This window comes from Gopherus flavomarginatus, chromosome 4, assembly GCF_025201925.1.
Source record: "Gopherus flavomarginatus isolate rGopFla2 chromosome 4, rGopFla2.mat.asm, whole genome shotgun sequence".
Classification (NCBI taxonomy): domain Eukaryota; kingdom Metazoa; phylum Chordata; order Testudines; family Testudinidae; genus Gopherus; species Gopherus flavomarginatus.
Genome location: NC_066620.1, coordinates 3893107 through 3917314, shown reverse-complemented (window position 1 = coordinate 3917314; position 24208 = coordinate 3893107). Strand labels below are relative to the sequence as shown.

The window sequence follows — 24208 nt, the reverse complement described above, 5'->3', positions numbered from 1 at the left end:
TGTGTGTGAGATATATATTATATATATGCGCCCACTGGCCATCTACTGTATTTATCTACTTATAGGCACTCGGGCCTCTGAGGCTGGCTCTACACACACAGCTTGCCGCTGATCTGAGGGGAAGCTGGCATATGCCCAGACCCAGCACTCACTCTCTCCACTCAGTGATGTTAGTCTGGCTTGGTGGCACTTACACAAGTTGGGGCAGTGTGGGTACATCCCGCTTCCCATCTACTGAACGGGATCCACGCAGCCCGTGCTCTCCCCAGCACAGCCCATCTCTCACCAGTGGGGAATGGTTCCCTAGGCCCCCTGGTGTGCTACGGGGCAGTGGGGAGGGGTGGGCATGGGTGAAGGCACTAGCCCCTCCTTCACAGCCAGTAGCAGCAGGGAACTGTGGGACCTGGGGTGACTGGGGACCCAGAAGAAGATATTAGGGACCAGAGGGGCAGGCCGTGGGGGACAGAGCTCCCAGGGTCTTTTGGAGCAGGGGAAGGGGGATGGGGCAGGAGAGTCTGAAGCAGCCTCCTCCATTTTGGCCCTGCATCCTATTCTCCCTTTTTCTGCTCTGGTCCCTTAACACTGCTCCGCCCCCTCCCTGCCTAGCCCCTTCCAACCTGTCCCCTATGTCCCTGCCCCCTCCAGCCTGTCATCCTCGGCCAGCCTCTGGCCCCCCTGCCTAGACCCTTCCCCGAACTGCCCCTGTCATCCTTAGCCTCTCTCCCCCCTGTTCCAGCAAGACAGCTCCCTCCTCCACACTGCCAGGGAGCCAGCAAGCGAGGTTAGACAGTCTCCCTGCTCACAGTTCTGGTGCCTGCAGCCACAGAGGCCCCCAGACACTGGGCAGAGCGATGCAGCGAAAGTCCCGCTCAGCCCCTGCACCTCTCTGGGCGGGTGGACAGAATCGCTTTGGGCTGCAGCCCCTGGCAGGCAGCATCACAGCAGGTACCCTCGAGTCAATCAGGCCAGGCCCCGCAGAAAGCACAAGTAGGGAAAGCAACACTGTCCTGGTGCTGCGATTGCTCTCCCCTGGGTCTCTCACCCACGCTACCCGCAGTACCTGTCGACAGCTCTGTCTATGGGAGAGGGCTCGGGCGCTCTGGCGCATTAGCCGTAAAGGTGATTTGCTCTGGCTAGATTCGGTGTTCACAGCTGTGCACTGCCAGACATGGTGGATCACAGATACGGCACAAGCACCTCCCAGCCTTTTCAGTGAGGCCAAGCTGAGGTTCCACACTGGGCAGCGCTAGGCCTGGGTGTTTTTCTTTGGTGACTCAATTTTACGTTCCCCTGAATGTTGTTCCAGAGCGGAGTCCGAGATTCCAATGAAACAACACAGGCAGCTTAAAAGCAAAAAACCCACCAGCAAGTGTGTGTTCACAGCCTGCACTACAAGGCCCTCAAACCTACACTCGACAGTACAGAACCAGTCGCAGACTGGGCATGCGTCTGCACAGCAACCCGGAGAGAAAGTCAGTGCCCCACACGCCTGCTTCAGACACCCCACTTCCCAGGCAGGCACCTGCTGCATGACACAAGAGTTATAGAGAAGATACAAAGTAGTGAGAGCACAAGGTAGGGTCAGGGGACTTTTTAAGAATCACAAGGGCAAGGTTGTGGGGGGAGGCAAGGAGGCAGTGCCCCTGCTCTGCAGGTAGAGCACACATCACATTCAGCTCTCAACCACACCCAGAAGAAAAACTCTTCCGAAAACAAACTTGAAAAAGAAAAGTAACACAAGAATGGCCCTACTGGGTCAGACCAACGGTCCATCTAGTCCAGTATCCTGTCTTCTGACAGTGGCCAATGCCAGGTGCCCCGGAGGGAATGAACAGAACAGGGAATCATCCAGTGATCCACCCCGTCACTCATTCCCAGCTTCTGGCAAACAGAGGCTAGAGACACCATCCCTGCCCCTCCTGGCTAATAGCCATTGATGGACCTATCCTCCATGAACTTATCTAGTTCTTTTTTGAACCCTGTTATAGTCATGGCCTTCACAACATCCTCTGGCAGGGAGTTCCACAGATTGACTGTGGGTTGTGTGAAGAACTTCCTTTTGTTTGTTTTAAACCTGCTGCCCATTAATTTCATTTGGTGACCCCTAGTTCTTGTATTAAGAGGAGTAAATAACACTTCCTTATTTACTTTCTCCACACCAGGCATGATTTTATAGACCTCCATCATATCCCCCCTTAGTTGCCTCTTTTCCAAGATGAATGGTCCCCGTCTTATTAATCTCTTCTTATACAGAAGCAGTTCCAAACCCCTAATAATCTTTGTTGCCATTTTCTGAATCTTTTCCAGTTCCAATAGACCTTTTTTGAGATGGGACGACCACATGTGCACGCAGTGTTCAAGGTGTGGGCATCATTATTTATGCACCAGCCCTATTCCACCGGCATCCATAGGCAGAGGCTGCGGAGAGAGCCCCTGAGTTAACCCCAGTCTGTAATCCCCTCAACATACTCCAGACTCCAGGGATGGCCAACCATGCGGCTCGTCAGAAGTTAATATGTGGCTCCTTGTATAGGCACTGACTCCGGGGCTGGAGCTACAGGTGCCAGCTTTCCAATGTGCCGGGGGGGTGCTCACTGCCCAACCCCTTACTCTGCCCCAGACCCCAACCCCATTCCACCCCTTCCTCCAAGGCCCCCACCCCTTCCCCGAGTCTGCCGCGCCCCTACTCCTACTCCTCCCCCCGAGCCTCCTGCACACCACACAACAGATGATCGCGGCAGGCGGGAGGCACAGGGATGGACGGTTAGGTGCTGCTCAGCGGTGCTGATAGCGGGTGGGAGACACTGGGGACTGGGGGGGAGCTGTCGGGGGGCTGCTGACACATTACTGTGGCTCTTTGGCAATGCACATTGGTAAATTCTGGTTCCTTCTCAGGCTCAGGTTGGCCATCCCTGCCTTACTCCAACACCGATATACCTACACATAGAGCTGGGTGCTAGCGCTGGGTACAGTACAGGAACTCTGCTAGGGAACTGGCTGATAACTTCCTGCCAGTGGCGAATGAAGATAAATGTGTCCATGCCAGGCCTTTCCAGACTACCAGCTGTCTTCAGTGCCACTGTGCGTGAGGTGTGCTGCCAGGCTCGCAGCCCCTAGCAAAGCCGCAGAAGGTTCTGTCTTGTCCCCCCTCTGGTTAACATGCAGATGGGGCTGCCAAGAAGGTTAACATCTGGTCTTCCGTACGCTGGTGGCACACAGTTCCAGCTGATGCCTGACCCTGCTGGTGCAATAACTCAGTGCCCAGCCTAACCAGGACAGTTGTAAAGCCTATAGGAGGGGAGAAGTAAGCAGAAGTGGCCAAAGTTATCTCAGCACCTCTGGCACATGGATTGCTCCTGCCCTTCAGTACTTTCAGTGTCACCTTGTTTCGAGATCTCCACATGGCTTCTCAGCTGCGTTGAATGAGGGAGCAGTCTGCCTTTTCTGGAAGCGTGGCCCTTTATCCACCTCTTAGTCCCAGCAAGTTGTGATTCCTGCTATTGCAGCTAATGCAGAATGTGGTGTCCAGGCTCTGTGGAGGGGACTCCTGGGTAGCCCACAGTTTGCCTGGATACCAGATGATTTCTTGGTGACGTTTAAGGTGCTGGTTGTGACCAATAAAGCCCTAAATGACTGAGGCCCTGGCTACCTGAGAGACACCCCCTTCCCTACGCGATGCCACGGTGGTTATGGTCATCACAGCCTGAGAGAGAACAGCCCCCAGTGATCACTCAGCAATGATCTCTCGGTGGAAAGGAAGAGACGCAGGGTGCTCTGGGGGAGGGTTCCTTAGCAGTGGTTTGGCAGAGCCCAGATTTGGGGAGCTTTAGGGCAAACCGTTAGTTGTCTGTTCTCCCAGGCTGTCTCGGAGAATTGAGGTCAGGGAGCAGATGGGAGCTTACTCAGGGGCGGAGAAGACCCATAGAGAGCAACGGTGGAGCACTGTCAGTGTTTGTTAATTCTGTGGCATCCAGAGATCTTGGGCTGGCTGTGAGCACTGGGTTCCCGTGCACTTGGGCTGGGGCCCCCCTGCTTTCCAATGACTCTGGTGGGTTTAAAGCATGTAAGTGCCAGGAGACTCACACATCCGTGTCTAGAAATGGGAATTTGCTCCCAGATTGCAACGCACAGCAGCAACCCACCTCGTTAGTACCTTTGCTAGCCACCAAGGAAGCCTCGGGGAATCACCTCTGTGCCACGGCCCCTCTGTGCCAGTCCAAGCAGTGTGCCAAAGTCCACGAGTCCCCTCCCTCTCAGGGAACAGCCCTGCTGCGGGAGGTCCATTGTGGGGGTGGAGCGCTGGCTCTGCACCTCCCTTAGGAGCAGGAAGTCCTTTGGGTAGGCGCTCCCAGAGGCAGGAAGAGGGCCCAGTCAGGACATTCCTGTGCCCTGGCTGCTCTGAGCTGCTGCGATCGCTTGAAGCAAAAGCTCAGGCAGCCCTCAAGGCTGTATAGAAACTCCATGTGGCCTGCACCGTGGGCTGAGCTGGGCCAGCAGCCCTGGGGGTTGAGGTATGAGTTCACCCCTACATCTGCTCCTCGGCACTGTTCACCAGGAACGCTGTTAAAAAGTTGCTTTTTCTACATTGTTTAGCCCTGGCTTACCGTTCTCAATGATGCACCAGGCATGACCTCCCCAGCCTGACAGCCACAGGCAAACTCAAACAGCTTAGGGACAAGCAAAGAAACAGGACAGTTGTAGCAGAGGCTCTGCAGGAAAAGTTTTTACCAGACCTACTGAGGCAGATAAGCAAAGAGTGGTCCTGTCAGAGGCAGTGGACACTTGTTTTCAATGTGGAGCAGAGAGACAGGAGCAGGAGGAGGCGCCGCAGTGGCCGCTCCAGCCCTGGTGGGGCCTGCTCTTGCCTCTGCCCCGTGGCTTCCAGTGAAGACTATCTGGCTAGCACAGCGCGGTGCAAGTGAACAGAAAGAAGGTAAATCTCTTGGGGTCTGGGCAGAGACAGCAGGCGGAGGGGCTGGCTGTGGATGCATTTCAGCAGTGTCATGATTCGTGGGTGTGTGCAGTGTGCCTATATAGCTACGTATGGACCATACGGGGAGCCAGCAGGGGCTCCGGTATTCAGGATGCCTAGCACGCACTGGGAATGCCTGGGAGCTGTCACAACTCCTGCAGTGGCAGGACTGGGAGGGAGAGACCTGTACTATGTTCCCTTGCATCTGACCACACTGGACTTGGCCTGTGGCCCCAGCAGCCCAGGCCCCACTCTGAGAGCACCCCAAGGGGCAGGAAGTCCCCCAATCCCAGGGGCGGAGGGAAGAGAGAGCTGAGTGGGGTTCCCTCCAGCCATCCCTCTGGATCCAGCACATGGCCCTAACAGTCCAGACCTCACTCTGGTGCCACCATGTGGGGCAAGAGTCTCTCACCGCTGCACTAGGATCCTTTTGACTACGCTCCAGACACACCACGGGGCACCAGAGGCCCATCCTCCTCCTGGGAAAGCAGCTGTCTCATGCCGCTAGCCCTGTAGCTCCACTGACAGCAGCCGGTGCTGGGGCCTCAAACCCTGCCTTGTTACAGTTGCACACAAGGGGGTTTATTTTTACCATTTACAGATAACCCAAGACATTCCAGAGAAAGGGGATGTCAAAAGAATGAGAGCCACGCTGCAGGGCCAAGCACTTGAAACTCATGACATGCCAGACATAGTAGTGCCCCCTTGTGTGCACGCACCAGGAAACGGCCTTTAATTACATGAGCACGCACTACCTCTTCCCCAGGACCATGCCTCACTCAGTGCACAGCACGGGCACACCAAGGGGCACAAACCACCATAAACCTGGCACTTCCCACCTGCCAAGTGCTTGATTGCGGCCACCTCTAGGGTGAAGATTGGCTGCTATTAACAGCGCACACAACACTGGGCACTGCGTTCATGGCTCTGCTGTCCCCTGGTTCTCCTCTCACCTCTTTGACGGTACTTCCAGCATCCCTTTGGTAGGTCCTGTCTCTGCTCCCTCTAGGCTTTGTCCTTGGTCCCCTGATCGTCTAGCTGCACATCTGACTCTGGAGCGGCCTCATCTGCTTGTATGGATTCAGCCATGGTACCATATCGGTGCTGAGGCCTCAGCCACGGGTCTGCCTCTGCCCAGACTTGTGCCCATCTCTCTGACAACACCCGAGTAGCCCATGGCCAGGCTACACTCAACACGGCTAAAACAGGGCTCCCTGTCCTCCACAACCTACTCCCCACTTCTGCCGTCACCACCACTCTCCTCGCCATCTCGCAGGGCCAGGAACTTGAGAGCATTTTCAGCTTCTCCCTTCCCCCCCAGCTGTTACTAGCTTTGCTGTTTCTCCCTCCAGGGCCCTTCCCTTCCATCCCAGCAGCTCAGACACGTCCCTGCCCTGGGCATATCCCATTGGGATTACTGCAGCTTCCTCTCCCACCCAGTTCTCTCATCACTCTCCTCTTTGAATCCCTCCCGTGACTCCCCCTTGCCTTGAGCATCAAGCTCAGCGGCTCATCTTCTCCGTCTAGGCGATGCACAGCTCTGCCTGCACCTCCAGTCACATCCTACCTTGTACTCTTTGTGCTGCCAATGATTTTATCCCCCTTCTTCCTTCTCCTACCCATGGCTTTGTGCCTCCTTCCTGTGCACAGACCAAACTCCCAGTCCTAGTGCACCAGGCCTCTTGCTCATTCAAACCTGTCCTAAAGAATCAATTCTGACATAAGACCAGAGACATAGGTCAGGAAAAATCCCTCTCCAACGCAGTGACGTGTCTGGGGAAGATGAAGAAGAATGTACAGCGCCTGGCACGCTAGCAAGAATGAGGAACTTGCTCCAAGAAATGCCAAAGTATGCAAAGGTTTTCAGAGGGGACCGGTAGCCAAAATCCCGGCGCGCATATGCATTTGTGTTTCTATCCTGGGCAGCAACTAGAAGGCTGTAGTCACTGTCTGTGAATTTCACCTGCTGCTTTGAGACATTTTTCCTTTTGGACTCTGTTATCTGGGTTTGGATAAAAGCTCCTTCCTGCTTCAGTAACAGAAAGGCAGGCACGCGCACACACACACGTGCACACACACTAGCAGCAACCGCACTCTGATAGGCTCAGTTATTCATAAGGGCAGTCTAATCCTCTTGGAGAGGAGGAGTGAGAGACCGCAATCCTTTCCAACACCTGGGAGATGCTGGGACAGGATGATAACTCGATCGCTAAATGGGTAACTCCAGGAAGGTACTGCTGTAAGGAGACAGGATTGCAGTTAATCTTACGTGTAAGTAGCAAACAGAACTAGAGGCCAGGCTCACAGAGGTCCAAGGAAGTTCAGTGGGACCAGGAGTGGGTCTTATATCTACACGATAACACCTGTGGCTATTGCCAGCCGGTACTGCAGTGAGTGGCACCTCCGCAGACACCCTGCACGGCTCAGCACGATGCACTCAAACGCACGCTGCCTGGTCAGAGCTTTAACAGATTCTCAGGCTTCCTGGAGTTAGCTCATGGCACGCAGGCCATGCTGCACGGACGGAGCCCCTCCACTCACCAAGTGCTGCTGGGGCTGTTACAACAGCCAGCTGCCATGCCGGTACAAGCCAAGTCCCCCTGAGGGAGGGCTGGATAAAAGCATGCAGGGGTCAGGGCCCTTAGCTCTACACAGCTCCTTTCCCTCACCACAGTGCTGGCTTGGAGACTTTTCCTCCCAGCTACCATCCTCCTCCCCACCCATTCACTTCTCACGCAGGAGTAGAGGCTTCGTGACTGCCCAGTGCACAGTCCTCCCCTCAGAGCTGTGCTGTGCACTGAGAGGCAGTTGTAGGGTCTAAGCATGGCTGTAAATGAGAGGGAAAACCAACCATTCAACCAAACCCAGCACTAGCTCGCAGCGCTGAGCAGCCATGCCCCTGGATCCAAGCCCAGGCACTCAGGGAGCAGATAGGAAGGGGCGATCTGATGCATAAGGAACATGGGAGAAGACTGCATCTGACAGCCTGCTGGAAACTGGGGCCGCCTGGCACGTTAGCAGCAAGTCACCCATAAGCCCATTATCTCCGTGTCTCCTGCCACTGCTGTATCTGTCCCTGGCGAGCCCTCGCCCATAACTGCAGGCCCAGCTCCTGGGAGCAGATGCACAGCAGACAGGACGTTCCCAGGGTTCTGTGTATCCGCTGCACATCTCTAGTGGGGCCTCACAGCTGACACAGGTTCTGGGTGGGACAAAACCCAGGGGTGTGCCTTGCCCCATCCTGTGATGTTTCCAGTGGTTCTAGTCTCCCCACAGTGGCTACAGCCCCACATAGATGTACTGGCTGCTCCACACCTACAGCCCGGCAGACTCTGCACCGCTCAGGGCCTCGAGGTGTTGGGAAGAGATGGGCCACCTGGGACTGCTCACTGGCCCAATGGAGGGCCCCATGGGGAGAGGCATGGTCTTACTATGTCCTGGGCATGTCTTTGGAAGCAGGATGGCTCAGTGGTTTGAGCATTGGCTTGCTAAACCCAGGGTTGTAAATTCAATCCTTGAGGGGGCTAGTTGGGGATTGGTCCTGCTTTAAGCAGGGGGTTGGACTAGATGATCTCCTGAGGTCCCTTCCAACCCTAATAATCTATGATCTCTGGGTTAGTTTGCTGCTTGGGGAGCCTCACGGCCATGCAAATACCAGCCCCTGGCAGAAGCGCACACCCGTCCCTAGCATTGTACTCTCCCTGGCGTGTGGACAGCCCTTTCCTGAACATCTGGGAGACACAGAGCACTTACCAAGCATGCCTGAAAACAACCCACCCCTAACAACAACAATGGGTCTGGGTGTCTGCTTTGCGGTGTGTATGTGCGTGTGTATGTCTGCAGGTGTGCATTTGTTCAGACAGATGGTGATTACCCAGGGAAGGGGAGTTCACGTACACATTTCCGTGTTCTTAACCGAGTTTCATTTTCAAAGAGCTGTTTTGTGACCTGTCCCCGCCAGGGCCTGCCCCAAGCCGGCCCTGGGTCAGATCTGAGACCGTCTGAACACCACTGCTGCAGCCCTCTGGCCTGCCTAGATCCAGGGCGGAGGACTGAGAGACGACGCTGCCTGCTCTCACTGACGCACCCAGCTGCCACGACGAGTGCCTCGCCTTCCGCCCGCCCTTGCCCTGACATGGCTCAAACGGACCTGGAGCAGGTGGAGATGGTCACAAGACACGCTGAGCACTGGTGTGGTCTGACCAGTACTGGAGCACTTCTGACGTGTCAGCCTGGACAGGGGGCGAGTTTTAAAAGGCACCAATGCTGGGATCAGCAAAATTCCCGAGTGCAGCAGGGGCTTGCCCAGATGGCACCTTTACTAAGCTACGCAAGGAGACTACGAGGCAGAGAAGGAGATCAGCGCAGTGGGTGAGCTGCGGTTCATTTGTACGTCTTACCTGTCTCTGAGGCCCGGTCGGTTCAGACTCCCGTCTGTGCTGTCGGAGAGCTGGTGCTGAGTGTAAGGATAACTGGGCTGGGCTTCCTGGCTGCTGTTCGGGTTTGGTGTCAGATACCATTTGACAGTGTCCTTCATGCCTGTGTGAACTGTCCTCCTCAGTCACAGGCTGCATCCCCCATGTTCTCCCATCATGGACCTTCGGCCGGACTGCAGCTTCTGCCCCTAATCGCCTCCTCTCCTCGCCCTCTTCAATCGGCCTAAGCTCCTCAGGCTCTTCGTCTGTAGTTCCAGAAGTGCTCGGCTCAGCACCCGGGTGAAAGTCCTTCAGCTCCGTCTCTTTATCAATGATAACCCACTCCTTGCTATCAAAGTCCTCCTCCTCCGCCAGCGGCACGGAGCGGAAAGCATTGCTGAGGGCCTCGTGCTCCACGGAAGCAGACACATCCATCCTGCCGCTTGCCTGACGGTCTACTTGGCCAGTGTCGATGGACAGCATCTGTGCTGGTTGGGAGGAACACACCAGCCGGGAAGGGGAGCAAGGTAAGTCCACGCGAGATCTGAAAACAAGCCAAAGAAACCAAGATTTGAGCCAAGATTTAGGACCACAAGGACATTAGGAGCCAACACATAACTCACATAGTTTCTCAGAAAACCCATGTGATCCCTTCCCCAATTCTCTGCCATACACCCAAGCAATATATAACCCAGCTTAACCCAAAACATGTAACTAGAACCTATAATGATATAAAGAAATCCCCTCCAAATTGCTTCAGGATTAGGGCTAACTTAATGTCTTTTCCTTTTAAATGACTACATGGAGAATATGGGAGTTACACACCACTGGGAAACACCCCTTCAAGCCGCTCTCCTTCTGGTCAGTCTGGTTACAGCAGCACCGTAGTTTCCTGGCACCATGCCTTCTGTAACCTGATGACCAGTTCTCTAACCCAGACTACAAAAGTGCCTTGAAGACAGAGGGAATACTGGATGTTCATTTCATATCAGGGTTTTTACAGCCTTCCCAGAGGAGCCGTGGGGCAAAAACACTTAACTGGCTTCAAGACTGAGCTTGACAAGTTTATGGAGGGGATGGTCTGATGGGACTGTCTACAATGGTATGTGGCCCATCGGCAACTGCCAGTAGCAAAAATCCCCACCAACTGAAGAGGGGACACTGGATGGGCAGGGCTCTGCGTTACTACAGAGAATTCTTTCCCAGATATCTGTCTGGCAGGCCTTGCCCACATGCTCAGGGTCTAACTGACTGTCATATTTGGGGTCAGGAAGGAATTTTCCCCCGGGTCAGAAATCCTGGGGATTGTGCCTTTCTCTGTACTGTGGGGCACGGGTCACTTGCAGATTTAAACTAGTGTAAATGGAAGATTCTCCATAACTTCAAGTCTTTAAACCATGATTTGAATTCTACAGTAACTCAGCCAGAGGTTATGTCTATTCCATGCACGTCTGATCAGAGATTTTCAGTAGCAGTGCTCATTTGGCCCGCATATGAGCCCTACACATCCTCATGCCCTACACCGAGGCTATATAGGGCTGCATGGGTGAACTCCCCTCAGTTCGTTCTCCATCACAAGTCCCTCAGAGGAAACTCTAAAGCAGAGGGAAAGAAGGCTGGGTAGTGGAGCATCCACAGGGGGCACACATCGCAAAGAACTCCAGTTACTATGTACGGCAAGTAAGCGGAGATTACTTATCTGTAACTGGAGGGTCTTCAAGATGTGTGGTCCCTATCCATCTTCCACATGTGACTACACATGCACACCATGAGCCTGAGTCTGGAGATTTTAAGTAGCAGTGTCCGTTGGTCCCTATGTCTAGTTTACACATGGGAGATTTGCAAGCAACAGTCAAACAGAAGGTGGGTGTGAAGGCACAGAAGTGATGGCTGACTAATTCCGCTGTCCCCACAGCTGTGTCTGTCGTAGAAGACTGGACCAAAGCGTAATGAGCTCTAGGTAGCTGCCCGACATATCTCCAGTAGAGGTACGTCTCTCAGACATGCAGCAAAGGTGGCTTGTGCTCTGACAGAATGAGACCTCACTCCCTCCAGAAGAGGAATGTGAGCTAGTTGGTAGTAAAGGATAATGCAGCCAGAGATCCACTTAGAAAGTCTCTGTGCAAATAGAGCTTGACACTTTGATTTCTCTGCTAATGACACAAAAAATCTAGGCATCTTTCTAAGTGCTTTTGTTCTTTGCAGAGAAAAGGCCAGCACTCTTCAGACATCTAGAGAATGAAGCAGCCTTTCCTTATCAGATTCATGTAGTTTTGGGGAAAAAAAAAGTGGGTTCTTTCTCTCATATGCAACTCTGAAATTACTTTAGGGATGAATTCCAGGTGGGGGTGAAGAGAGATCTTTTCTTTATGAAAGGTATATATGGTAGATCTGCCATGAGTGCTCCTAGTTCACTGATTCTTCTAGCTGATGTGATGGCAACTAGGAAGGCAACTTTCATCGAGAGGTGGGACACAGACCATGTGGCTAAAAGTTCGATGGGAGGTCTGGTGAGAGATGAATGAATGAGGTTGAGGTCCCATTGCAGGGTTGGCTTCACTAATGGTGGGAAGGATCTAAGAAGTCCCTTCAGGATGTAGCTGTGAGGAAAGAAGTCCCCACTCAAACTTTCTACAGGCTTTGTCTGCCAGACAAGAGAGGCTAGAACTCTGGACAGAATAATTACTTTGGCAATGATGCTGACTTTTTCTGGTGAGTAGACTGACTGAAGCCAGGTTGGACAGCAATAGAGATGGAGCCTGGCAAATGGTACCATGTGTGTGCATGAGACCTTGTGGCCAAGGAAGGAGAGGCAAGCTTTGACTGCAGTCCAAGGTCTGAGGGTGACCTGGTTTATGGGGTCTCCTTGGCATGGAATCTTTTGTTAAGTAGATCGGCTCTTGATGCAGTCAAGTCCAAGGTCACTTCTAGGAAATTTATGGACCGAGTGTGGGGGTCTCTGAATTGGTAATGGTCTTGACCAATGGGGAACCTGAGGAACCTTCTGTGACCTGGGTAAATGTGCATGTGAAAGTATGCGTCTTCCACACTGAGAGCCACAAACCATGTGCCCTCTTCCAGAGAGGGAAATATTGATGCCAATGTGATAATTCATTCAAAAACCAGTAGGAGAACACTTCAACCTCCCTGGTCACTCAATTACAGTCCTCAAAGTCACAATTTTTCAACAAAAAAACTTCAAAAACAGACTCCAACGAGAAACTGCAGAACTGGACACCATTATATTAGGCTTGAATAAAGACTGGGAGCAGATGGGTTATCACACAAAGTAAAAACTATTTCCCCATGGTAATTTTTTCCTTACTGTTAATCACACCCTCTTGTCAACTGTTTGAAATGGGCCGTCCTGGTTATCACTACAAAAGTTTTTTTTCTCCTGCTGATAATAGACCACCTTAACTGATCACTCTCGTTACAGTGGCTACACCCATTGGTAAGGCAACACCCATTTTTTCATGTCCTCTGTATATATATATCTTCCTACTGTATTTTCCACTGCATGCATCTGATGAAGTGGATTTTAGCCCACAAAAGCTTAAGCCCAAATAAATTTTGTCTCTAAGGTGCAACAAGTCTCTAAGGTGCAACAAGTACTCCTCATTCTTTTTGTCTGAATCCTGGTGATCCCACACCTCCCTGTGTCATCAGCAGGTTCAGATTTCTATCCAAGCCACACCAGAACAGCCCCAGCGCTGAACTTCATGGCACACTCATTTCCTACCTCTACCTAAACTGCTCCCCTTCCTCATTACGGCCACTGCGGCCTCGTTCCCCACGGATCTCACACAAGGTCTTCCTGTGGCCTTTGCTACTTGAAGTCGGGGCTTGTGCTCCAGATTCCCAGTGCGCTGTGCGCACACACAAGCACGCTTCTCTGCACTCCCCCAGCCAGGAGGTGAACGGGTGAAGCGAGCACTTCAGGGACAGCAAGGTAAACTCCAGTCTAGGTGTGTCCCATTTAACTCTCAGAGTGGTGGGGCATATTTGTGTGGCTAGCGGTCCATTCCTACCTCCCTCCTGCTGCCAGCCATGTGCTGTGAACACTCTCTGGTTGCTAGACTCACCTTTGCCTCCCTCTAAAAAAACCGCCTGCCCTTCCAGCTGTGACTCCGTGCCCCCACCAGCGACTGACCCCCATACCCTCCTTCCTGTTGCCAAGCCTCCAGCAATCCCTCTGCACTCCTGTCCTGCCATCCCAGAGCTTCTAACCTCTCCCCCTGAAGCCACCCTCCTACTGGGACTCTCAAGAATGGCACAGCCCTAGATTGCCAGCCCTTCGGACCCGCTGAGTTTCCAGCTGGGAGCACGGCAGCATGCTGAGTATAAAACAACTGGCATCATCCGGGGCTTGTTTCTCAATGCCAGCAAAATGCCAGCTAGCAAACCAGCCAGGCGTCCTCTGCACAAACGTCTCTAGCTTCACAAGAGAGAGGTGGTGGTTTTATAGAGGGGCGAAGAGGAGGAGGAAGAGCCTACGTAGGCAGCCCCTGCATAGCGTGTCATGCCAATAACAGTACCAAAAGCTAGAGAGACACTGAGGCTGAAGAAAAATACTTTACAATGTGTTACAAATCCAGCCATATCCCCTGCAGGGCAGGAGGCCACTGGGCTCGCTTGCCCTTCATTTCCCAGGGCATAGCACAAAGGGATGCTGTGGTGTGTGAGCAAACCTTCTCTCGTGTAGATCTGCTTTGCCATCGGCAATGGACAGGCGCTCCGACTCAGGGCTGTTCACACGACGGTATCTCAGAGAGCGCACTTGAGTGGTAGGGGAGTCTGGAGGTGCCCGTATCGGGGAGCTGGGGCAGACAGCACTTCTCTGTTCCTCTTCCATCATGCACTGGGTCTGTATAGGGGAAAACACAGAGAATGTCAAGGAGCTGATGGCAGACATGGGGGAGGAACCCAGCATGGCTGGGACGCTTGCTCTGGTTTGAATCTCTCCTGTCTCTTCCTTCCAGAAGAATACAACCACAGCTGTCTTCTCATGGCCTGTGCTGGCTGTGCTTGGAGGAATGTAGGGGCTTGTCAACACACAAAAGCTATTTCACATGAAGGAAGGGGGTGAATTTAAAGCAGAACAGCTGTCCTGGACTAACACCGTGTGTGGACCCTCTTACTTCAGAATGAGAGGGTTTTTTCTGGATGAGCGTCATGCACCTCCTCAACCTAATCTATTCGTATGTTTGGAGTGAACTTGCTTTTAAAAAAAATTCCTGCAGCAGCTAAGGGAGTGGAGATGGCCAAGGGAGAATCATCTCTGTCATACCACCTGCCCGGGACCCCGGCGTGGCTGCCCAGAGCCTGCTCCTGTGCCAGGGCTGCTTTTCTGGCAGGGGCTGGGTGTTACGTAGTCCCTGGTCTTCTGGCAGTGCTCAGGGGCCCAAGCCTTACTTAAGCCCTGTTGTGCTGGCAGCAGGAGATGGTACCTGCCCCACAGAATTTACCATCGACACAAGAGGTGAGTGTAACAAGCAGGAGGGAACTGGGGAGGGAGGACAAGAGGAGTACCAAGGTTGCAGTGCTATAACTACCGCAGATAATGCCCCTCAGAGTGGATGCGGCTGCACCGAGTAATGGTATTTTATACTGGTAGCTATTTCTGTAGAGGCATGGGAATAAGCCAGATTGGGATAAGGCACCTTTTTAACAGCATACCTGCGTCCATAGTTGAGGTGGGACTGGAATGCCCCATCAGTGAAAAATCAGCCCCCTAAGAGACAGTGGTACAAACTGTGTGTGCAGAGCAGGCCTGACCGTGGACATATGCCAGAGGATAGAAATCGTTTAGACTGTATGTGAAACAAAGAGCTAAATAATGAGCCCGCCTCCCTGCTGAGCGTGTGCCCAGGATCAGCTGGTGATTTCCTGCAGCGATCACAGGAGCAGGTCTGGAGGAGATGGCAGTGATTTCATGGGCTAGTCCAGGGCAGCTCTCTGTACAAGGGGCGGCGAGGAAGAATGCGGGACTGAGTTGTGAAGGGCTGTAGGCCACAGAGCCTGATGCAGCGGAGAAAAGGAGGTCAATGGGAGGCTTTGGTCGGAGTAACAGCTGACCGGGAAGCGGATCTCAGCCCAGGGTTTTGCATAGCTTGGAAGGGAGCAGGGAGGCCAGAGGCAGGTGGCTGCAGCAGTGAAGTGGGGAGCTGCAGAGGGCCTGGATGGGAGAGAGAGAAAGGGTTGGATCTGAGAGATGTGGAGAAAAGTGGCAAGTTCTGGCTGGTGCATGAATGGGGGGGACAAGAGGGGAGTCAGACCAGCCCCAGAACTGCAGGACAGGATGCTCAGGAGGACAGTGGTGGTGTCAGCAGTGGTGCAAGCAGCAATGGAGAAAGGAGAGCTTCAGACGCTGCCACAGCGTTCAGTCTGGTGCTGACACAGCACAGGAGGCTGGGACTGACACTGGAAGCAGCGACACAGCTGGGAGCTTGCTTACACTGAGCAGCAGCAGCTCCTCCTGCCCAGGGGCTGACTGGGACTCATCTGCAAAGCGGGATTAGCTGCAGCTCTGCTGCTGTGTCCTTTTATCTGAAAACATGCAGCACGCAGCTACAGCCTCTGGAATGGGATGAATCACTTGATGATTCCCTGTTCTGTTCATTCCCTCTAGGCACCTGGCATTGGCCACTGTCAGAAGACAGGATACTAGGCTACATGGATCTTTGGTCTGACCCAGTATGGCCAGTCTTTGACAGAAAAAAAAGGAGTGGTGTGAGTTTCATGGGGCGGGATGATATGTCCCCAACCCTGCTTGGTGTCAAGCAACTGCAATTTTTGCTGAAGTCTCTGGGAGCTCCAGGTGCTCAGCACCTGCAGGAGGTCCTCAACTGTTTCTCCTGGAAACTGGCAAGAAACAACAGCACACTCAGACTGATGGAAGGTCACCCTGGTCAGACTGTGGCTCCTGAAGAGGCCTCTCTTATCTGTGGGTGACCTTCTGGCATGGCTCGCCAGTGCTCTGGCATTCAACACTGTCAAGATGTACCATTACTGTGCAGAAAGGAGGTCTGAATGCCCCCTTTGACATGAAGGTTCCTGGTATAACTCACATCTATCTCTGAAGGAAATCAGACTGGCGTGATAGGGGAAGCTGAGTTTTCCAGGCCCAGTACCTTGTATATACCATCCAGCTGGAATACAGAGAATGACGAGCAAAAGAAACCGTCGGGAAGGAATGTCTATGGCTGCCAACTGGAGCAGACCAGAGAGGGAAATCAGACCAGCAGCACTTGCTCCAAGGTTAACAATTTGACATAACTCCTTCATGAGCCAAAATCAGCACCAGTAAGGAAAACCACCAAGTGGATTTTCTGTGCCGGGGCTATCAGGGGTGTCTCAGGCCCAAATGAGAAGCTGCAGTATATTTGGTGGCTCTCAAGAACAGAAAAAGCTGAGGTGACTTTTGGAACCAGGAGTTACAGATTTTTGTGGCATATGGTTTCCACAATATGGACGTAAGAATGTAAGACATGAAGGAAAGAAAGCTTCCCCATTCGAGTGTATGATCCTGTCTCCACTACACACCAGTCTCTAAAGGGAACATGCCAGTCCACAAGACTTGCATCCAGGAGTTTTAAATGAGTTGGCTGTGATGCTCTCCAGACTAGTGATGTTAATTTTTAATAAATCCTAGAATACTAAGTAGCTCCAGAGGCCTGGAAGAAAGCTAATGCCGTGCCAATATATAAAAGGCATACATGGAATGACCCGGGTAGCCTGCCATTGATTCCAGGCAAAGCCACGAAAAGGTTGATATGAGTTCCAATCCACAAAGACCTAAAGGATCGGAATATAATCCATGTCAATCAACAGGCCTTTGTGGCAAAAAGGACTTGCCAAATGAACTTGCTATCATTCTTTGACAAGTCCAGTTGATAAAGATAACCACGCTGACATTATATACTTGGACTTAGTACCACATGACACGTCGATAAAAAAAATTAGCACTAAAAATCAGTATGGCACATATGAAATGGGTGACAAACTGGCTGACAGATCTCAAACCTAACTGTTAATGTGGAATCATCATCCAATGAGAGAGTTTCTAGAGGGGTCCTGCAGGAACCGGTTCTTGGTCCAAAAATATTTGGCATTTTTATTAATGATCTGGAAGAAAATATAAAAGCCTTAGTAAGGAACAGATGACAAAAGATTGGTGGGCTGGTAAATCATGATGGGAACAGGTCACTGACACAGAGTGATCTGGATCACTTGATGAGATGGCAGTAATCAAGTAATAGGTGTTTGTAAACAATGAAATTCAAGTTCATTCATCTAGAAGCAATGAATGCAGGTCACATTTACTGGATGGGGGCTCTGTCTGGAAAAGCAGTGATTAAAGGTCTTTGGGATCCTGAGGAAAACCAAGTGGACATGAGCTCCCAGTGCAATGCTGTGGCATAAGGCTAACATGACGGAATATTGAGTGGGAGTAGGGAGGTGATTATTACCTCACTGGTGAGACCATTGCCAGGTACAGTCCCCATTTCTGGTTTCTACACATCAAAAGGGATGCTGAAAAACTCAAAGTGCAATTCAGAGAAGAGCTACAAGGATGATTTGAGGTGTGGAAAACCTGCCTAGCGGTGAGAAACTTATGGAGCTCAAGCTACGCAGCTTATCCAAGAGAAGATAAAGAGGTGACTTGATCTTGGTTTATAAGTACCTACAAGGGAAGAAGATGTCTCATACTACAGCAGCTTCCCAAGGGATGGGGCAAATCTTCCAAAGCTTGGAGTCTTTATATTGAGCTGGGATGTCTCAAAGACACACATTAGTTCAACCACAAGTGTTTGGGCTAGATAGCATCACACATGTAGCAGGGAGAAAGAATTCCCTCAGGGCAGCACCCACTGGGTGAGGTTCTCTGGTCTGTGTTATACAGGAGGCCAGACCAGATGGTCACAGTGGTCTCTTCTGGTTTTAAATCTACGGCCTGAGTTGGGCACGCACATCTCACTGCTGGACAAGAGGAAGGTTCCTTACTTTGCTGATGCTGATCCTGAGTTTGTTGCGGTTCACGTCCGTCTCTTCCCAAACCTCGGTCTCGTTGAAGGCCATGTTAGGAGCCTGGCCCAGCCCTTCCACTGGCCGGCCTGGCAGGATCGGAGGAGCATTCTCTTGGTCGCTCAAGTGTTCACCCTGTAGGACATCTTCAGTGTTCTCACGCAGCATGTCCCCAGGAACTGGAGTGACGTTAACCACCCTATGGGGAACATCAAGACAAGACAACAACTCTGATCACAGAGAGAACCAGGACCCTGATATATCCTGCACCATGGACCTGCCTCAGCACCCCACGCCATATGTAGGAGCTGCCAGGCTGGCTGCATCAGGGGTTGTAACCTTTCCCAGGCCAGCAACCCATGCCACAACAAGTTCACAAAACTCCTCCCCTCTAGCCAAAAAGGAAGGGAGCCCCCAGACCTATACATGACCTCTTGGGGGTCACAACCTCCAGGCTGAAAACCCCCGCTTCAGAGAAGCTGCTGGACTCCCCAGAATGGACCATTAGGGAATAGCCTGCTGTAGATGAAGAGTCCACCTAGCCTCAAGCCAATGGGGCTCCATAAACCAGAACCATGTTGCCCTACCCAGTGAGACAGAGCAGGTGCTCGTCGTCCAGGTATGACAGGACCTTCATAAGCACCTAGGCGACTTCAGAGAAAATCCCAGTTGCCTCCTCTTGGATTGTGCTGCTAAACCACTTAGAAGATTCTAAACATGCCACCTGCTTATGTCTATTCAAAGCAAGTATCAGACAGGACTGACTCAGGGTCCACCTACTCCAGTCTCCTGTCTTGGACGGGGTTGCTACTGATGATCCAGTGGAAGGCGAAGGAATCCTGAAGAGGCAGATATGGGCTAAGCTGCGCCCCCATTAGGTTTTACCCTGATCTCTAACAGGTAGAGATTGGCTTAAACCCCAGAATACAAGATCTAATATCCCTGCCAGAACATGTTAGCATTTGCTATTAGAATGCTAGATAGTCTTGCCACCCATATAAACATCCAATCTCTTTCATCTGAGAAGCTCCCAGCCTCTGCGACTTCCTGTGATGAGGAGTTTGAGGTTAATCACACATTCTGTGAAAAACCATTTCCTTTCATCGGTCATGAATTTGCCACCTTTCAGTTTCACTGACTGTCCCCTATCCTAATGCTGTGAGGCGTGGAGAAGAGAACGTCCCACTCCCCTTTTCTGAGCCCTTCATTGCTCTACTGGCTGTTGTCACGGCCCCTCTGATTCGCCACCTCGCTAAAACAGGCAATCCCAATCTTTTCAATCCCCAGAGGAGGAGTTTTTCCAGGCCATTTAAAAATATCTAAATAGCTCTTTGTCCCAGGGTCACGGACCCCACTGGAGAAAGCCAGATACCACATAATGTGTATCAGCACACAGTTCTCTGTGGCGAGCACCAGGGACCGTGTAATGTGCACTGGCACAACGGCTAGTGCCTCGCACCACGTCATGTGCAGCACCCTCCTAATGTAACAGCGTAACCAGGGGAATGTTCCCAGTAGAACATACAAGGTGACAACACCAAGACAAATGCTCGGGATCCAGGTGTAATCCAGTGACTTCGGCACACCGTATTATACACACTTCATCTCTACAGCCAAACGAACAACGCTTCTGTACCTAATCCTATTGTCCAGGGCAATCATGGCCTGTGTCCCTTCCAGTGACTCTCCCTTGGCCCAGTGCTTGCTGACAGCATGACAGGTGTGACCATAACACTCACCCAAACATGGCTGCTGTCTGCCTGGTGTTCTGCTGTGGTGGCGTGGAGGTGCTTGTAGACAATAAAATGTCCGTTCCAGCTTTCTCCCAGTCAAAGGCTTCGTTCTCAGTAATGCCTCGTTCCTTCATGCTGTTCTCAAACACTGACATGATCAGCTAGAAGAATAAACATAGCAACAAGGAGGAAGGTATAGGACCTGTAACAGCTGACAGCTGCTTTAAAGAATGCCTGAAACATTGAGCTTGTTCAAACTCACAATTTCCATTTCATGGGGATTTCTGACATTTTGAAACTTACTTTAGTTCAGAATCGGAACAAAAAACATAATTTTTTAAAAATTTCCTGAGAAACCAAAATTCTGAAATAATTTCAGTTTTGAAAATTTAATTTCAGAAAAATTTCCAAAGTTTGTTTCAAAACAAACTGTTAATTTTTTCATGTTATTTTATAATTTTTACATAATTTCATTACATTGGCAGTAGTGCATGTGACATCACATCATAACATCATAGAATAGTCAAAATATACTATTTTGGTTTTTATTTCATTAAAAAAAAGCATTAATGACAGCTGCTACTTAGTACACATTGAAACCTCCTTATTTTCTAATCTAGCTCAAAGTGTTTCCTGTTTGTGTTGTAATGAAACAATCTGACACTGACACTTGGATCTAGAAAATGAGATAAATGCTGAGTGTGCTAATTAGAAGAGCAGCTGTTTTCAATTTTCTGGTGTTACCCTGGAATTATTTCTCTAGAAGATTGAAAACAGCTGCTCCTCTTATTACAATACTAAGTGCTTACCTTCTTTTCTTATTGAAAGTATAAAAATAGAAAAGAATACTTTGGCTATATTATGACTAACATCATAAAATGACGTTACTGGTAAAAGTGTATAATATGACATGCCCGTCCTATGATAACATACCATGTCTTCTTATGCATTACTACTATATGTCATGAAACAATGTAAAATACTAGATAGAAATAGTATAAAAGTGAAAAACATAACAAAAAAGACATTTCAAATTGAAATGTTTTGAAACTAAATTTCAAACATTTTCCAAAACAAAACTTTTGGAAACTATTTTTTTTAAATTCTCTCCCCTACCATCCTTCCCACACACACAGCGGAAATGATTTTATTAAAAATTCTGCATTTGTCAAACATTTTCTGCCAGAAAACTTTTGATGAAAATCTTCTGACGAGCTCCAGCTGGTACCTCTTTCTCCCGTATCACAGGGCTTCGCACAGCTAAGGTTCTATCAGCCTGTCTCTAGAAAGCTGAACTTTCAGCCTGTTCTAAAACTTTCAGCCACGTCCCCTCTCAGATCAGCCTGGAAACAGTAAAGTCCTGTTAGGGCCCCAGGTGAAGTTTATGGGGCACATTTGGGGTCATTTGGTAACATGTCCCATGAGACACAGCACTGCCAAACATGACCTCTTTTACAAACTGTAACTTTTTATAATGCTTTTTTGAGTGGAGATAGGGGGAAATAATGGGTAAGAGCCATAAAGCTAATATCGTGGGGATGCCCCAGCTTTGATCTAGTGCCCAGCAGCAAGAACCAGCTCCAGAACTTGATCGTTCCAAAGTTACTGGACTTTATAGGTGATGCTCTGGAGTGGCATGGTGGGCTGCGAAGAGCAATGCATGGAACACCAGCACTGACTCCAGACCCATGAGACAGAGCCCTTCCATACAAACTATCCAGTCACCTAGGGGAAGGTGATCTGGCCTAGGAGCTAGATAGATATGAGTGCAAGTCCTCTCTTCCGCTGACTGGCGTTAGTACTGCTGTATACTTAATATTAACCAAGACCTTACAGCCTTACCCTCCAAAGGGAAAATCCCTCATTCTCAGCTCAGGTCACTGAGAAGTTGTCACATAGAAAAGAAAACGTGCCTGCTGGCAGAGCTGGGCTGAGACCCCAGGTCTCCCATACAGCAGTAACTCAGCTGCCCTGGCTTTGGAAGTCAAGGGGCTGAATGCACGGCTTTGGCTCTGCTGCCCACAGCCTGTGAGACACAAGGCTGAATGCCCTAGCAAGGAGTCACCCACGGTGGCAGCTCAGACCAGGGAGTGAGATAGTAGCTGCAGGAGGGGGAAGGATGGTCTCTGTAAGGCAATGGATGGAGGCCTGGACACCTAGGGTTTGGCCTGGGCTCTGCCGCAGCCTGCCCGCCTGGTGCTGGGTGAGTCAATTACACGACAGGAGCTGGGGGCGCTTAGCCGTCTCTGGACAGTGTGGGGAGCCCTCCCCCTGCCCGAGCACCAGGACGGACTGTGATTAACACTCTGGCCAAGGACTCAGGGTTCGATCCCCGGGTCTGCCACTGCCTTCCTGCATGCCCTTGGCCAAGTCACTTCATCTTGGTGGGATGCAGCCACCAAATCTGCAGGTTGGTTCGCCCCTCCAGGGGTTTGCATTGGTTTAACTAAATAAACTTCAAAAGCGATTTAAGTTAAACTGGTGCAACTTTCCCATGTAGCCAAGGCCTAAGTGACAGATTAGTTTTCCCTTCCTTTCTAAGAACGGTGTCAAGAATAGAAAGTAAATGTTATGGAGAGAGCATCAGACATTGCTTCCCAATGTGTCCCTCTCCCCACTGGCTGCCTAGAACCTCTTAAGAGCTAGGAAAAGAAAGTGTGCATGTTTTTAACCTTGATTTGATTAAACCATGCTGCTGGTTTGCTGCTGCGTCCCTAGAGCCTGGAGTTCCTCTCTCCGGCAGACCAGATGTGTGCATAACTGCCCGGCATGATTGCGCAGTGGGGCTCATTCTGCAGGCAGGACTCATGGGACTCCAAAGGAAGACACGCATGTGCAGAGTAGTCAGCTACTGGGAGCAAACACGTAACATGCTTAGCTCAGACACAGCTCCTTGAGGAACATAACCTGGATTTTCCAAGAGAGTGATTTATAGGGTGATTATGCACCCTACAGGCCCGACTGTCACTATGCCATGTAGGACTGATGTTTTAACTGTCTTTAAAAGACTGTTGACAATGTTCAAACAGCTCTCACGCCACCAAGGTTCATGGTGATGGGTCAGTCTGCCTCAGAGACCGGGGCTTTTTGTTTGATGGGGTGGGAGGAGAGAGGAAAAAACTCAGAAGTGACAAACCACCCTATGACCCTGCCTCTTTCCAGCTTCGCAGGAATGGCCTCTCCACCTGTGGAATCAAAGCAGCCCTCCCCAGTGACATGACCAGGCTCTCCACAAGGCCAGTCTCTTACCTGATAATCGGGCTTGGTGAAGTAGTCCAGGTTCGCAATGTGATCCAGGAAGAGGTGGAATTCAGATGGCATGTGTTTTAGCAGCATTCGATGCTCATACTTCTCTTTGATCATGCCAACTTGCTCCTGCAGAAAGGGGACATACACCAGATCCCACCATCACTCTCCTGGCTGGCCACTCCTAACCCCTCAGCCGAAACCCACCTGCAGTGGGCAGCATAGACCCTTCAGGAGCCCCCAGGGTCTTGCTTATACACAGTCCCTAGCAAAGTGAGGCTGATCTGCTCTTGCAGGGAAGCTTGGACTCCTCTTGGGAGCTGCCCCTTCAGTGTAGACTCCTAGGGGCGGCTGCTCTCTGGCTCTTCCCTCCCCCAGGGGGATCTTTCAGGAACACCTGGATGGTCTGTTTTATTCCCACGGACTCAATCTGATTCGCCAGCCAACACTCCCATTTAGCACTTCCTGGGAAGCTGGCTGGTGGGAAGGAACCAGTCAGCTCATCACCACAGGACAGACACGATGGGCCAGCAGACAGGGCTGAGGTGGTTGGTGATAGCAGATAAGCTGAGATGGCACCATTCATTTCCAGCTCGGAAGCAATCCAGGGGCTACACACTGCATTTTAGGCCACGTTACAGACCTCCGCAAGGAGATCATAGAGGGGAAGAAAGCGTTTGTGTGTGCGCTAAAGTACAGCCAAAATCCTACCCGGCGATGCTGATGTTACAAGCCAGCTTTCATCCCATGAATGTAGCTAGGGAAGCGGCAGGAAGCACCGTGGGAGTACACTGGTAGATTTACTAGTTAGCAGC

General features: G+C 51.1%; 1 protein-coding gene across 4 annotated transcripts in view; it reads right to left on the bottom strand.

The window, feature by feature from the left end:
* The window catches only part of TTBK1 (tau tubulin kinase 1), a 154488-nt gene that overhangs the window by 26906 nt on the left and 103374 nt on the right, over positions 1-24208 (bottom strand). For all 4 annotated transcript variants that reach the window (XM_050951172.1, XM_050951170.1, XM_050951173.1 and 1 more), the window contains 5 exons: positions 23397-23522; positions 20154-20308; positions 18394-18613; positions 14079-14254; positions 9373-9931 (listed from right to left, as the gene is read on the bottom strand). In XM_050951172.1, the coding sequence (XP_050807129.1) occupies positions 9373-9931; positions 14079-14254; positions 18394-18613; positions 20154-20308; positions 23397-23522 (1236 nt within the window). The remainder of the gene's footprint in view (positions 1-9372; positions 9932-14078; positions 14255-18393; positions 18614-20153; positions 20309-23396; positions 23523-24208) is intronic.